This window comes from Zeus faber, assembly GCF_960531495.2.
Source record: "Zeus faber genome assembly, chromosome: 1".
NCBI classification, from domain to species: Eukaryota; Metazoa; Chordata; class Actinopteri; order Zeiformes; family Zeidae; genus Zeus; species Zeus faber.
Window position 1 is genome coordinate 1,213,374 of NC_137193.1, and position 14,399 is coordinate 1,227,772.

General features: G+C 45.1%; 1 protein-coding gene across 5 annotated transcripts in view; it reads left to right on the forward strand.

Moving 5' to 3' along the window:
• Positions 1–14,399, forward strand: part of pogza (pogo transposable element derived with ZNF domain a) — a 60,035-nt gene that overhangs the window by 31,931 nt on the left and 13,705 nt on the right. For all 5 annotated transcript variants that reach the window (XM_080001516.1, XM_080001519.1, XM_080001517.1 and 2 more), the window contains exons 12-15: positions 2,012–2,146; positions 2,357–2,437; positions 2,516–2,601; positions 2,676–2,804. In XM_080001516.1, coding sequence (XP_079857642.1) covers positions 2,012–2,146; positions 2,357–2,437; positions 2,516–2,601; positions 2,676–2,804 — 431 coding nt within the window. The remainder of the gene's footprint in view (positions 1–2,011; positions 2,147–2,356; positions 2,438–2,515; positions 2,602–2,675; positions 2,805–14,399) is intronic.

Below are 14,399 nucleotides of genomic sequence, written 5' to 3' on the forward strand. Positions count from 1 at the left end.
ATGATAACGCCAGGTAAAGCAGTAGTAGCGGAATAGTAATGGTACGTCAGGTCAAGCAGTAGTGGAATAGTAATGGTAATGTCAGGTAAAGCAGTAGTAGTGGAATAGTAATGGTAACGTCAGGTAAAGCAGCAGTAGTAGTGGAATAGTAATGGTAACTTCAGGTAAAGCAGTAGTAGTGGAATAGTAACGGTAACATCAGGTAAAGCAGCAGCAGTATTGGAATAGTAATGGTAACGTCAGGTAAAGCAGCAGTAGTAGTGGAATAGTAATGGTAACGTCAGGTAAAGCAGTAGTAGTGGAATAGTAATGATAACTTCAGGTAAAGCAGCAGTTGTAGTGGAATAGTGATGGTAACTTCAGGTAAAGCAGCAGTAGTAGTGGAATAGTAATGATAACTTCAGGTAAAGCAGCAGTAGTAGTGGAATAGTAATGGTAATGTCAGGTAAAGCAGTAGTAGTGGAATAGTAATGGTAACGTCAGGTAAAGCAGCAGTAGTAGTGGAATAGTAATGGTAACTTCAGGTAAAGCAGCAGTAGTAGTGGAATAGTAATGGTAACGTCAGGTAAAGCAGCAGTAGTAGTGGAATAGTAATGGTAACGTCAGGTAAAGCAGCAGTAGTAGTGGAATAGTAATGGTAACGTCAGGTAAAGCAGCAGTAGTAGTGGAATAGTAATGGTAACGTCAGGTAAAGCAGCAGTAGTAGTGGAATAGTAATGGTAACTTCAGGTAAAGCAGCAGTAGTAGTGGAATAGTAATGGTAACGTCAGGTAAAGCAGCAGTAGTAGTGGAATAGTAATGGTAACGTCAGGTAAAGCAGCAGTAGTAGTGGAATAGTAATGGTAACGTCAGGTAAAGCAGCAGTAGTAGTGGAATAGTAATGGTAACGTCAGGTAAAGCAGCAGTAGTAGTGGAATAGTAATGGTAACTTCAGGTAAAGCAGCAGTAGTAGTGGAATAGTAATGGTAACTTCAGGTAAAGCAGCAGTAGTAGTGGAATAGTAATGATAACTTCAGGTAAAGCAGCAGTTGTAGTGGAATAGTGATGGTAACTTCAGGTAAAGCAGCAGTAGTAGTGGAATAGTAATGATAACTTCAGGTAAAGCAGCAGTAGTAGTGGAATAGTAATGGTAACTTCAGGTAAAGCAGCAGTAGTAGTGGAATAGTAATGGTAACGTCAGGTAAAGCAGCAGTAGTAGTGGAATAGTAATGGTAACGTCAGGTAAAGCAGCAGTAGTAGTGGAATAGTAATGGTAACTTCAGGTAAAGCAGCAGTAGTAGTGGAATAGTAATGGTAACGTCAGGTAAAGCAGCAGTAGTAGTGGAATAGTAATGGTAACGTCAGGTAAAGCAGCAGTAGTAGTGGAATAGTAATGGTAACGTCAGGTAAAGCAGCAGTAGTAGTGGAATAGTAATGGTAACGTCAGGTAAAGCAGCAGTAGTAGTGGAATAGTAATGGTAACGTCAGGTAAAGCAGCAGTAGTAGTGGAATAGTAATGGTAACTTCAGGTAAAGCAGCAGTAGAAGTGGAATAGTAATGGTAACGTCAGGTAAAGCAGCAGTAGTAGTGGAATAGTAATGGTAACGTCAGGTAAAGCAGCAGTAGTAGTGGAATAGTAATGGTAACGTCAGGTAAAGCAGCAGTAGTAGTGGAATAGTAATGGTAACGTCAGGTAAAGCAGCAGTAGTAGTGGAATAGTAATGGTAACGTCAGGTAAAGCAGCAGTAGTAGTGGAATAGTAATGGTAACTTCAGGTAAAGCAGCAGTAGTAGTGGAATAGTAATGGTAACGTCAGGTAAAGCAGCAGTAGTAGTGGAATAGTAATGGTAACTTCAGGTAAAGCAGCAGTAGTAGTGGAATAGTAATGGTAACGTCAGGTAAAGCAGCAGTAGTAGTGGAATAGTAATGGTAACGTCAGGTAAAGCAGCAGTAGTAGTGGAATAGTAATGGTAACGTCAGGTAAAGCAGCAGTAGTAGTGGAATAGTAATGCGTGCTGGTGTGTGTTTTCAGAGGAAGCTGGTGTTCAGCTGTAACAAGTGTCGTCTTCACTTCCTGCATCACAGCGAACGGAGACAACACAAAACAACACACCACAAAACACACATCAAGCCCCCCCGCCTGGAGGGCCTCCCACCGGGAACCAAGGTGTGTGTGTGTGTGTAAGCTCAGGGCATTTTGGATATTGATGATTGTTTGTGTTTCTACTGTTGGAGTTGAGTTTAACATCCTGTTCCACCCACCTCCACCCAAATGTAAACTCATTACTTACTGGTTTGGCTTGGACGGAATGTGATCCTCCATCTAAGGTAGGAATCCTGTCTGTCTGTCTGTCTGTCTGTCTGTCTGTCTGTGTAGGTGACGGTCAGGACCTATTCTGTGGTAGAAGGTGGTGAAAGAGATGGAGAGCCCTCCAGTCCTCCACCCTCCACATCCAAGGTCGGTCTGGTTCTGCACAGGGAGCAAAGGAGCTGCCTCCACCTGATCTCTACTTAGAACCCCTTTGGTGTGTTCCAGGTGCTGGACGAGCCCCCCGCTCCTCCCCCCGTCAGGTGGGCCGTACAGAACCCAGGCCTGATGCCCTCCACCCTCTGTGGAAAGAGGTACAAGCACCACCTGCACATCCAGGTCATCTCTAGGGCTGACGTGGGACATGTACTGACGTGTGTCTTTGCAGCAGTGTGCGCTGTGTGGAGTGTCTGTCGGACGTCACAGACGTCAGCCTCCACTTCTCCACCCTGCTCCGCTGCTCGCTGTGTCGATACGTGTCCTGCTGCTCCCGAGCCTCCGCCAACCACATGACGAGGTGACGGTGGTGAACACCACCCATGTCTGACCCATGATTTGACTCATGACTTGACTCATGACCCTGGACTCATGACCCATGACCCATGACTCATGAGTCAAGTCATGACTCATGACCCATGACTTGACTCATGACTTGACTCATGACTTGACTCATGACCCATGACTCATGACTTGACTCATGACCCATGACCCATGACTCGACTCATGACCAATGACCCATGACTCATGACTTGACTCATGACCCATGACTCATGACTTGACCCATGACTTGACTCATGACCAATGACTTGACTCATGACTCATGACATGACTCGTGACTTGACTAATGACTAATGACTTGACTCATGACTCGAATCATGACTCATGACTTGACTCGTGACTCATGACTTGACTCATGACTCATGACTTGACTCATGACTTGACTTGTGACTTGACTCATGACTTGACTCATGACTTGACTCGTGACTCGTGACTTGACTCGTGACTTGACTCGTGACTTGACTCATGACTTGACTCGTGACTCGACTCTTGACTCATGACTTGACTCATGACCCATGACTCATGACTTGACTCATGACCCATGACCCATGACTCGACTCATGACCAATGACCCATGACTCATGACTTGACTCATGACCCATGACTCATGACTTGACCCATGACTTGACTCATGACCAATGACTTGACTCATGACTCATGACATGACTCGTGACTTGACTAATGACTAATGACTTGACTCATGACTCGAATCATGACTCATGACTTGACTCGTGACTCATGACTTGACTCATGACTCATGACTTGACTCATGACTTGACTTGTGACTTGACTCATGACTTGACTCATGACTTGACTCGTGACTCGTGACTTGACTCGTGACTTGACTCGTGACTTGACTCATGACTTGACTCGTGACTCGACTCTTGACTCATGACTTGACTCATGACTTGACTCATGAGTCACGAGTCAAGACTCATGACTTGACTCATGAGTCACGAGTCAAGACTCATGACTTGACTCATGACTTGACTCATGAGTCACGAGTCAAGACTCATGACTTGACTCATGACTTGACTCATGACATGACTCGTGACTTGACTCATGACTTGACTCGTGACTTGACTCATGACTTGACTCATGACTCGTGACTTGACTCGTGACTCATGACTCATGACTTGACTCATGACTCATGACTTGACTCGTGACTTGACTCGTGACTTGACTCGTGACTTGACTCATGACTCATGACTTGACTCATGACTTTACTCGTGACTCATGACATGACTCGTGACTTGACTCATGACTTGACTCATGACTTGACTCATGACTTGACTCATGACTCGTGACTTGACTCGTGACTCATGACTTGACTCATGACTTGACTCATGACTCATGACTTGACTCATGACTCATGACTTGACTCGTGACTTGACTCGTGACTTGACTCGTGACTTGACTCGTGACTTGACTCATGACTCATGACTTGACTCATGACTTTACTCGTGACTCATGACATGACTCGTGACTTGACTCATGACTTGACTCGTGACTCGACTCGTGACTCATGACTTGACTCGTGACTCATGACTCGTGACTCATGACTTGACTCATGAGTCACGAGTCAAGACTCATGACTTGACTCATGACTTGACTCGTGACTCATGACTTGACTCATGACTTGACTCGTGACTTGACTCATGACATGACTCGTGACTTGACTCATGACTTGACTCGTGACTTGACTCATGACTCATGACTTGACTCATGACTTGACTCGTGACTCATGACAAAACTCGTGACTTGACTCATGACTTGACTCGTGACTCATGACTCGTGACTCATGCCTTGACTCATGAGTCACGAGTCAAGACTCATGACTTGACTCATGACTTGACTCGTGACTCATGACTTGACTCATGACTTGACTCGTGACTTGACTCGTGACTTGACTCGTGACTTGACTCATGACTTGACTCGTGACTTGACTCATGACTCATGACTTGACTCATGACTTGACTCGTGACTCATGACATAACTCGTGACTTGACTCATGACTTGACTCGTGACTCGACTCGTGACTCATGACTCGTGACTCATGACTTGACTCGTGACTCATGACTCGTGACTCATGACTTGACTCGTGACTCATGACTCGTGACTCATGACTTGACTCATGAGTCACGAGTCAAGACTCATGACTTGACTCATGACTTGGCTCGTGACTCATGACTCATGACTTGACTCGTGACTTGACTTGTGACTTGACTCATGACTTGACTTGTGACTTGACTCATGACTTGACTCATGACTTGACTCTTGACTCATGACTCATGATTTGACTCATGACTCATGACTTGACCCATGACTTGACTCGTAACTCATGACTTGACTCATGACTCATGACATGACTCGTGACTTGACTCATGACTCAAAACTTGACCCATGACTTGACTCGTGACTCATGACTTGACTCATTGTTGACTCAGGACTTGACTCGTGACTTGACTCATGACTTGACTCGTGACTCATGACTTGACTCATGACTCATGACTTGACTCGTGACTTGACTCGTGACTTGACTCGTGACTCATGACTTGACTCGTGACTCATGACATGACTCGTGACTTGACTCATGACTTGACTCATGACTTGACTCATTAATTGACCCGTGACTTGACTCGTGACTCATGACTTGACTCATGAGTCACGAGTCAAGACTCATGACTTGACTCGTGACTCATGACTTGACTCATGACTTGACTCGTGACTTGACTCATGACATGACTCGTGACTTGACTCATGACTTGACTCGTGACTTGACTCATGACTCATGACTTGACTCATGACTTGACTCGTGACTCATGACATGACTCGTGACTTGACTTATGACTTGACTCGTGACTCGTGACTCGACTCGTGACTCATGACTCGTGACTCATGACTTGACTCGTGACTCATGACTCGTGACTCATGACTTGACTCATGAGTCACGAGTCAAGACTCATGACTTGACTCATGACTTGACTCGTGACTTCACTCGTGACTCGACTCTTGACTCATGACTTGACTCATGACTTGACTCATGAGTCACGAGTCAATACTCATGACTTGACTCATGACTTGACTCATGACTTGACTCATGACTTGACTCGTGACTCATGACTTGACTCATGACTTGACTCATGACTTGACTCGTGACTCATGACTTGACTCATGACATGACTCATGACTTGACTCATGACTCATGACTTGACGCGTGACTCATGACTTGACTCATGACTTGACTCATGACTCATGACTTGACTCATGACTCATGACTTGACTCGTGACTTGACTCGTGACTTGACTTGTGACTCATGACTTGACTCGTGACTCATGACATGACTCGTGACTCATGACATGACTCGTGACTTGACTCGTGACTTGACTCATGACTTGACTCATGAATTGACTCGTGACTTGACTCATGACTTGACTCATGACTTGACTCGTGACTTGACTCGTGACTTGACTCATGACTTGACTCGTGACTTGACTCATGACTCATGACTTGACTCATGACTTGACTCGTGACTCATGACATGACTCGTGACTCATGACTTGACTCGTGACTCGACTCGTGACTCATGACTCGTGACTCATGACTTGACTCATGACTTGACTCATGAGTCACGAGTCAAGACTCATGACTTGACTCATGACTTGACTCGTGACTCATGACTTGACTCGTGACTTGACTTGTGACTTGACTCATGACTTGACTTGTGACTTGACTCATGACTCATGACTTGACTCATGACTTGACTCATGACTTGACTCTTGACTCATGACTCATGATTTGACTCATGACTCATGACTTGACCCATGACTTGACTCGTAACTCATGACTTGACTCTTGACTCATGACATGACTCATGACTTGACTCGTGACTCAACTCTTGACTCATGACTTGACTCGTGACTCATGACATGACTCGTGACTTGACTCATGACTTGACTCATGACTTGACTCATTAATTGACCCGTGACTTGACTCGTGACTCATGACTTGACTCATGACTTGACTCGTGACTTGACTCATGACTTGACTCATGACTTGACTCGTGACTCATGACTTGACTCATGACTTGACTCGTGACTTGACTCATGACATGACTCGTGACTTGACTCATGACTTGACTCGTGACTTGACTCATGACTCATGACTTGACTCATGACTTGACTCGTGACTCATGACATGACTCGTGACTTGACTTATGACTTGACTCATGACTCGTGACTTGACTCGTGACTCATGACTCATGACTTGACTCATGACTCATGACTTGACTCGTGACTTGACTCGTGACTTGACTCGTGACTTGACTCGTGACTTGACTCATGACTCATGACTTGACTCATGACTTTACTCGTGACTCATGACATGACTCGTGACTTGACTCATGACTTGACTCATGACTTGACTCATGACTTGACTCATGACTCGTGACTTGACTCGTGACTCATGACTTGACTCATGACTTGACTCATGACTCATGACTTGACTCATGACTCATGACTTGACTCGTGACTTGACTCGTGACTTGACTCGTGACTTGACTCGTGACTTGACTCATGACTCATGACTTGACTCATGACTTTACTCGTGACTCATGACATGACTCGTGACTTGACTCATGACTTGACTCGTGACTCGACTCGTGACTCATGACTTGACTCGTGACTCATGACTCGTGACTCATGACTTGACTCATGAGTCACGAGTCAAGACTCATGACTTGACTCATGACTTGACTCGTGACTCATGACTTGACTCATGACTTGACTCGTGACTTGACTCATGACATGACTCGTGACTTGACTCATGACTTGACTCGTGACTTGACTCATGACTCATGACTTGACTCATGACTTGACTCGTGACTCATGACATAACTCGTGACTTGACTCATGACTTGACTCGTGACTCATGACTCGTGACTCATGACTTGACTCATGAGTCACGAGTCAAGACTCATGACTTGACTCATGACTTGACTCGTGACTCATGACTTGACTCATGTTTTGACTCGTGACTTGACTCATGACATGACTCGTGACTTGACTCATGACTTGACTCGTGACTTGACTCATGACTCATGACTTGACTCATGACTTGACTCGTGACTCATGACATAACTCGTGACTTGACTCATGACTTGACTCGTGACTCGACTCGTGACTCATGACTCGTGACTCATGACTTGACTCGTGACTCATGACTCGTGACTCATGACTTGACTCATGAGTCACGAGTCAAGACTCATGACTTGACTCATGACTTGGCTCGTGACTCATGACTCATGACTTGACTCGTGACTTGACTTGTGACTTGACTCATGACTTGACTTGTGACTTGACTCATGACTTGACTCATGACTTGACTCTTGACTCATGACTCATGATTTGACTCATGACTCATGACTTGACCCATGACTTGACTCGTAACTCATGACTTGACTCATGACTCATGACATGACTCGTGACTTGACTCATGACTCAAAACTTGACCCATGACTTGACTCGTGACTCATGACTTGACTCATTGTTGACTCAGGACTTGACTCGTGACTTGACTCATGACTTGACTCGTGACTCATGACTTGACTCATGACTCATGACTTGACTCGTGACTTGACTCGTGACTTGACTCGTGACTCATGACTTGACTCGTGACTCATGACATGACTCGTGACTTGACTCATGACTTGACTCATGACTTGACTCATTAATTGACCCGTGACTTGACTCGTGACTCATGACTTGACTCATGAGTCACGAGTCAAGACTCATGACTTGACTCATGACTTGACTCGTGACTCATGACTTGACTCATGACTTGACTCGTGACTTGACTCATGACATGACTCGTGACTTGACTCATGACTTGACTCGTGACTTGACTCATGACTCATGACTTGACTCATGACTTGACTCGTGACTCATGACATGACTCGTGACTTGACTTATGACTTGACTCGTGACTCGTGACTCGACTCGTGACTCATGACTCGTGACTCATGACTTGACTCGTGACTCATGACTCGTGACTCATGACTTGACTCGTGACTCATGACTCGTGACTCATGAGTCACGAGTCAAGACTCATGACTTGACTCATGACTTGACTCGTGACTTCACTCGTGACTCGACTCTTGACTCATGACTTGACTCATGACTTGACTCATGAGTCACGAGTCAATACTCATGACTTGACTCATGACTTGACTCATGACTTGACTCGTGACTCATGACTTGATTCATGACTTGACTCATGACTTGACTCGTGACTCATGACTTGACTCATGACATGACTCATGACTTGACTCATGACTCATGACTTGACGCGTGACTCATGACTTGACTCATGACTTGACTCATGACTCATGACTTGACTCATGACTCATGACTTGACTCGTGACTTGACTCGTGACTTGACTTGTGACTCATGACTTGACTCGTGACTCATGACATGACTCGTGACTCATGACATGACTCGTGACTTGACTCGTGACTTGACTCATGACTTGACTCATGAATTGACTCGTGACTTGACTCATGACTTGACTCATGACTTGACTCATGACTTGACTCATGACTTGACTCGTGACTTGACTCGTGACTTGACTCATGACTTGACTCGTGACTTGACTCATGACTCATGACTTGACTCATGACTTGACTCGTGACTCATGACATGACTCGTGACTCATGACTTGACTCGTGACTCGACTCGTGACTCATGACTCGTGACTCATGACTTGACTCATGACTTGACTCATGAGTCACGAGTCAAGACTCATGACTTGACTCATGACTTGACTCGTGACTCATGACTTGACTCGTGACTTGACTTGTGACTTGACTCATGACTTGACTTGTGACTTGACTCATGACTCATGACTTGACTCATGACTTGACTCATGACTTGACTCTTGACTCATGACTCATGATTTGACTCATGACTCATGACTTGACCCATGACTTGACTCGTAACTCATGACTTGACTCATGACTCATGACATGACTCATGACTTGACTCGTGACTCAACTCTTGACTCATGACTTGACTCGTGACTCATGACATGACTCGTGACTTGACTCATGACTTGACTCATGACTTGACTCATTAATTGACCCGTGACTTGACTCGTGACTCATGACTTGACTCATGAGTCACGAGTCAAGACTCATGACTTGACTCATGACTTGACTCGTGACTCATGACTTGACTCATGACTTGACTCGTGACTTGACTCATGACATGACTCGTGACTTGACTCATGACTTGACTCGTGACTTGACTCATGACTCATGACTTGACTCATGACTTGACTCGTGACTCATGACATGACTCGTGACTTGACTTATGACTTGACTCATGACTCGTGACTTGACTCGTGACTCATGACTCATGACTTGACTCATGACTCATGACTTGACTCGTGACTTGACTCGTGACTTGACTCGTGACTTGACTCGTGACTTGACTCATGACTCATGACTTGACTCATGACTTTACTCGTGACTCATGACATGACTCGTGACTTGACTCATGACTTGACTCATGACTTGACTCATGACTTGACTCATGACTCGTGACTTGACTCGTGACTCATGACTTGACTCATGACTTGACTCATGACTCATGACTTGACTCATGACTCATGACTTGACTCGTGACTTGACTCGTGACTTGACTCGTGACTTGACTCGTGACTTGACTCATGACTCATGACTTGACTCATGACTTTACTCGTGACTCATGACATGACTCGTGACTTGACTCATGACTTGACTCGTGACTCGACTCGTGACTCATGACTTGACTCGTGACTCATGACTCGTGACTCATGACTTGACTCATGAGTCACGAGTCAAGACTCATGACTTGACTCATGACTTGACTCGTGACTCATGACTTGACTCATGACTTGACTCATGACATGACTCGTGACTTGACTCATGACTTGACTCGTGACTTGACTCATGACTCATGACTTGACTCATGACTTGACTCGTGACTCATGACATAACTCGTGACTTGACTCATGACTTGACTCGTGACTCATGACTCGTGACTCATGACTTGACTCATGAGTCACGAGTCAAGACTCATGACTTGACTCATGACTTGACTCGTGACTCATGACTTGACTCATGACTTGACTCGTGACTTGACTCATGACATGACTCGTGACTTGACTCATGACTTGACTCGTGACTTGACTCATGACTCATGACTTGACTCATGACTTGACTCGTGACTCATGACATAACTCGTGACTTGACTCATGACTTGACTCGTGACTCGACTCGTGACTCATGACTCGTGACTCATGACTTGACTCGTGACTCATGACTCGTGACTCATGACTTGACTCATGAGTCACGAGTCAAGACTCATGACTTGACTCATGACTTGGCTCGTGACTCATGACTCATGACTTGACTCGTGACTTGACTTGTGACTTGACTCATGACTTGACTTGTGACTTGACTCATGACTTGACTCTTGACTTGACTCTTGACTCATGACTCATGATTTGACTCATGACTCATGACTTGACCCATGACTTGACTCGTAACTCATGACTTGACTCATGACTCATGACATGACTCGTGACTTGACTCATGACTCAAAACTTGACCCATGACTTGACTCGTGACTCATGACTTGACTCATTGTTGACTCAGGACTTGACTCGTGACTTGACTCATGACTTGACTCGTGACTCATGACTTGACTCATGACTCATGACTTGACTCGTGACTTGACTCGTGACTTGACTCGTGACTCATGACTTGACTCGTGACTCATGACATGACTCGTGACTTGACTCATGACTTGACTCATTAATTGACCCGTGACTTGACTCGTGACTCATGACTTGACTCATGAGTCACGAGTCAAGACTCATGACTTGACTCATGACTTGACTCGTGACTCATGACTTGACTCATGACTTGACTCGTGACTTGACTCATGACATGACTCGTGACTTGACTCATGACTTGACTCGTGACTTGACTCATGACTCATGACTTGACTCATGACTTGACTCGTGACTCATGACATGACTCGTGACTTGACTTATGACTTGACTCGTGACTCGTGACTCGACTCGTGACTCATGACTCGTGACTCATGACTTGACTCGTGACTCATGACTCGTGACTCATGACTTGACTCATGAGTCACGAGTCAAGACTCATGACTTGACTCATGACTTGACTCGTGACTTCACTCGTGACTCGACTCTTGACTCATGACTTGACTCATGACTTGACTCATGAGTCACGAGTCAATACTCATGACTTGACTCATGACTTGACTCATGACTTGACTCATGACTTGACTCGTGACTCATGACTTGACTCATGACTTGACTCATGACTTGACTCGTGACTCATGACTTGACTCATGACATGACTCATGACTTGACTCATGACTCATGACTTGACGCGTGACTCATGACTTGACTCATGACTTGACTCATGACTCATGACTTGACTCATGACTCATGACTTGACTCGTGACTTGACTCGTGACTTGACTTGTGACTCATGACTTGACTCGTGACTCATGACATGACTAGTGACTTGACTCGTGACTTGACTCATGACTTGACTCATGAATTGACTCGTGACTTGACTCATGACTTGACTCATGACTTGACTCATGACTTGACTCGTGACTTGACTCGTGACTTGACTCGTGACTTGACTCGTGACTTGACTCATGACTTGACTCGTGACTTGACTCATGACTCATGACTTGACTCATGACTTGACTCGTGACTCATGACATGACTCGTGACTCATGACTTGACTCGTGACTCGACTCGTGACTCATGACTCGTGACTCATGACTTGACTCATGACTTGACTCATGAGTCACGAGTCAAGACTCATGACTTGACTCGTGACTCATGACTTGACTCGTGACTTGACTTGTGACTTGACTCATGACTTGACTTGTGACTTGACTCATGACTCATGACTTGACTCATGACTTGACTCATGACTTGACTCTTGACTCATGACTCATGATTTGACTCATGACTCATGACTTGACCCATGACTTGACTCGTAACTCATGACTTGACTCATGACTCATGACATGACTCATGACTTGACTCGTGACTCAACTCTTGACTCATGACTTGACTCGTGACTCATGACATGACTCGTGACTTGACTCATGACTTGACTCATGACTTGACTCATTAATTGACCCGTGACTTGACTCGTGACTCATGACTTGACTCATGAGTCACGAGTCAAGACTCATGACTTGACTCATGACTTGACTCGTGACTCATGACTTGACTCATGACTTGACTCGTGACTTGACTCATGACATGACTCGTGACTTGACTCGTGACTTGACTCATGACTTGACTCGTGACTTGACTCATGACTCATGACTTGACTCATGACTTGACTCGTGACTCATGACATGACTCGTGACTTGACTTATGACTTGACTCGTGACTCGACTCGTGACTCATGACTCGTGACTCATGACTTGACTCGTGACTCATGACTCGTGACTCATGACTTGACTCATGAGTCACGAGTCAAGACTCATGACTTGACTCGTGACTTCACTCGTGACTCGACTCTTGACTCATGACTTGACTCATGACTTGACTCATGAGTCACGAGTCAATACTCATGACTTGACTCATGACTTGACTCATGACTTGACTCATGACTTGACTCGTGACTCATGACTTGACTCATGACTTGACTCGTGACTCATGACTCATGACTTGACTCATGACATGACTCATGACTTGACTCATGACTCATGACTTGACGCGTGACTCATGACTTGACTCATGACTCATGACTTGACTCATGACTCATGACTTGACTCGTGACTTGACTCATGACTTGACTCATGACTTGACTCATGACTTGACTCGTGACTTGACTCATGACTTGACTCGTGACTTGACTCATGACTCATGACTTGACTCGTGACTCATGACATGACTCGTGACTCATGACTTGACTCGTGACTCGACTCGTGACTCATGACTCGTGACTCATGACTTGACTCATGACTTGACTCATGAGTCACGAGTCAAGACTCATGACTTGACTCGTGACTTGACTCGTGACTCATGACTTGACTCGTGACTTGACTTGTGACTTGACTCATGACTTGACTTGTGACTTGACTCATGACTCATGACTTGACTCATGACTTGACTCATGACTTGACTCTTGACTCATGACTCATGATTTGACTCATGACCCATGACTTGACCCATGACTTGACTCGTAACTCATGACTTGACTCATGACTCATGACATGACTCATGACTTGACTCGTGACTCAACTCTTGACTCAACTCTTGACTCAACTCTTGACTCATGACTTGACTCATGACTTGACTCATGACTCACGACTTGATTCGTGACTCATGACTTGACTCGTGACTTGACCCAAGTGCAAAGTGTGTGGTAAAACCTGTTAGATAATGACCGATATGTGGGTTGAGCTATTATGAAGACACAGGTCACGTGTGTTTGGATTTGC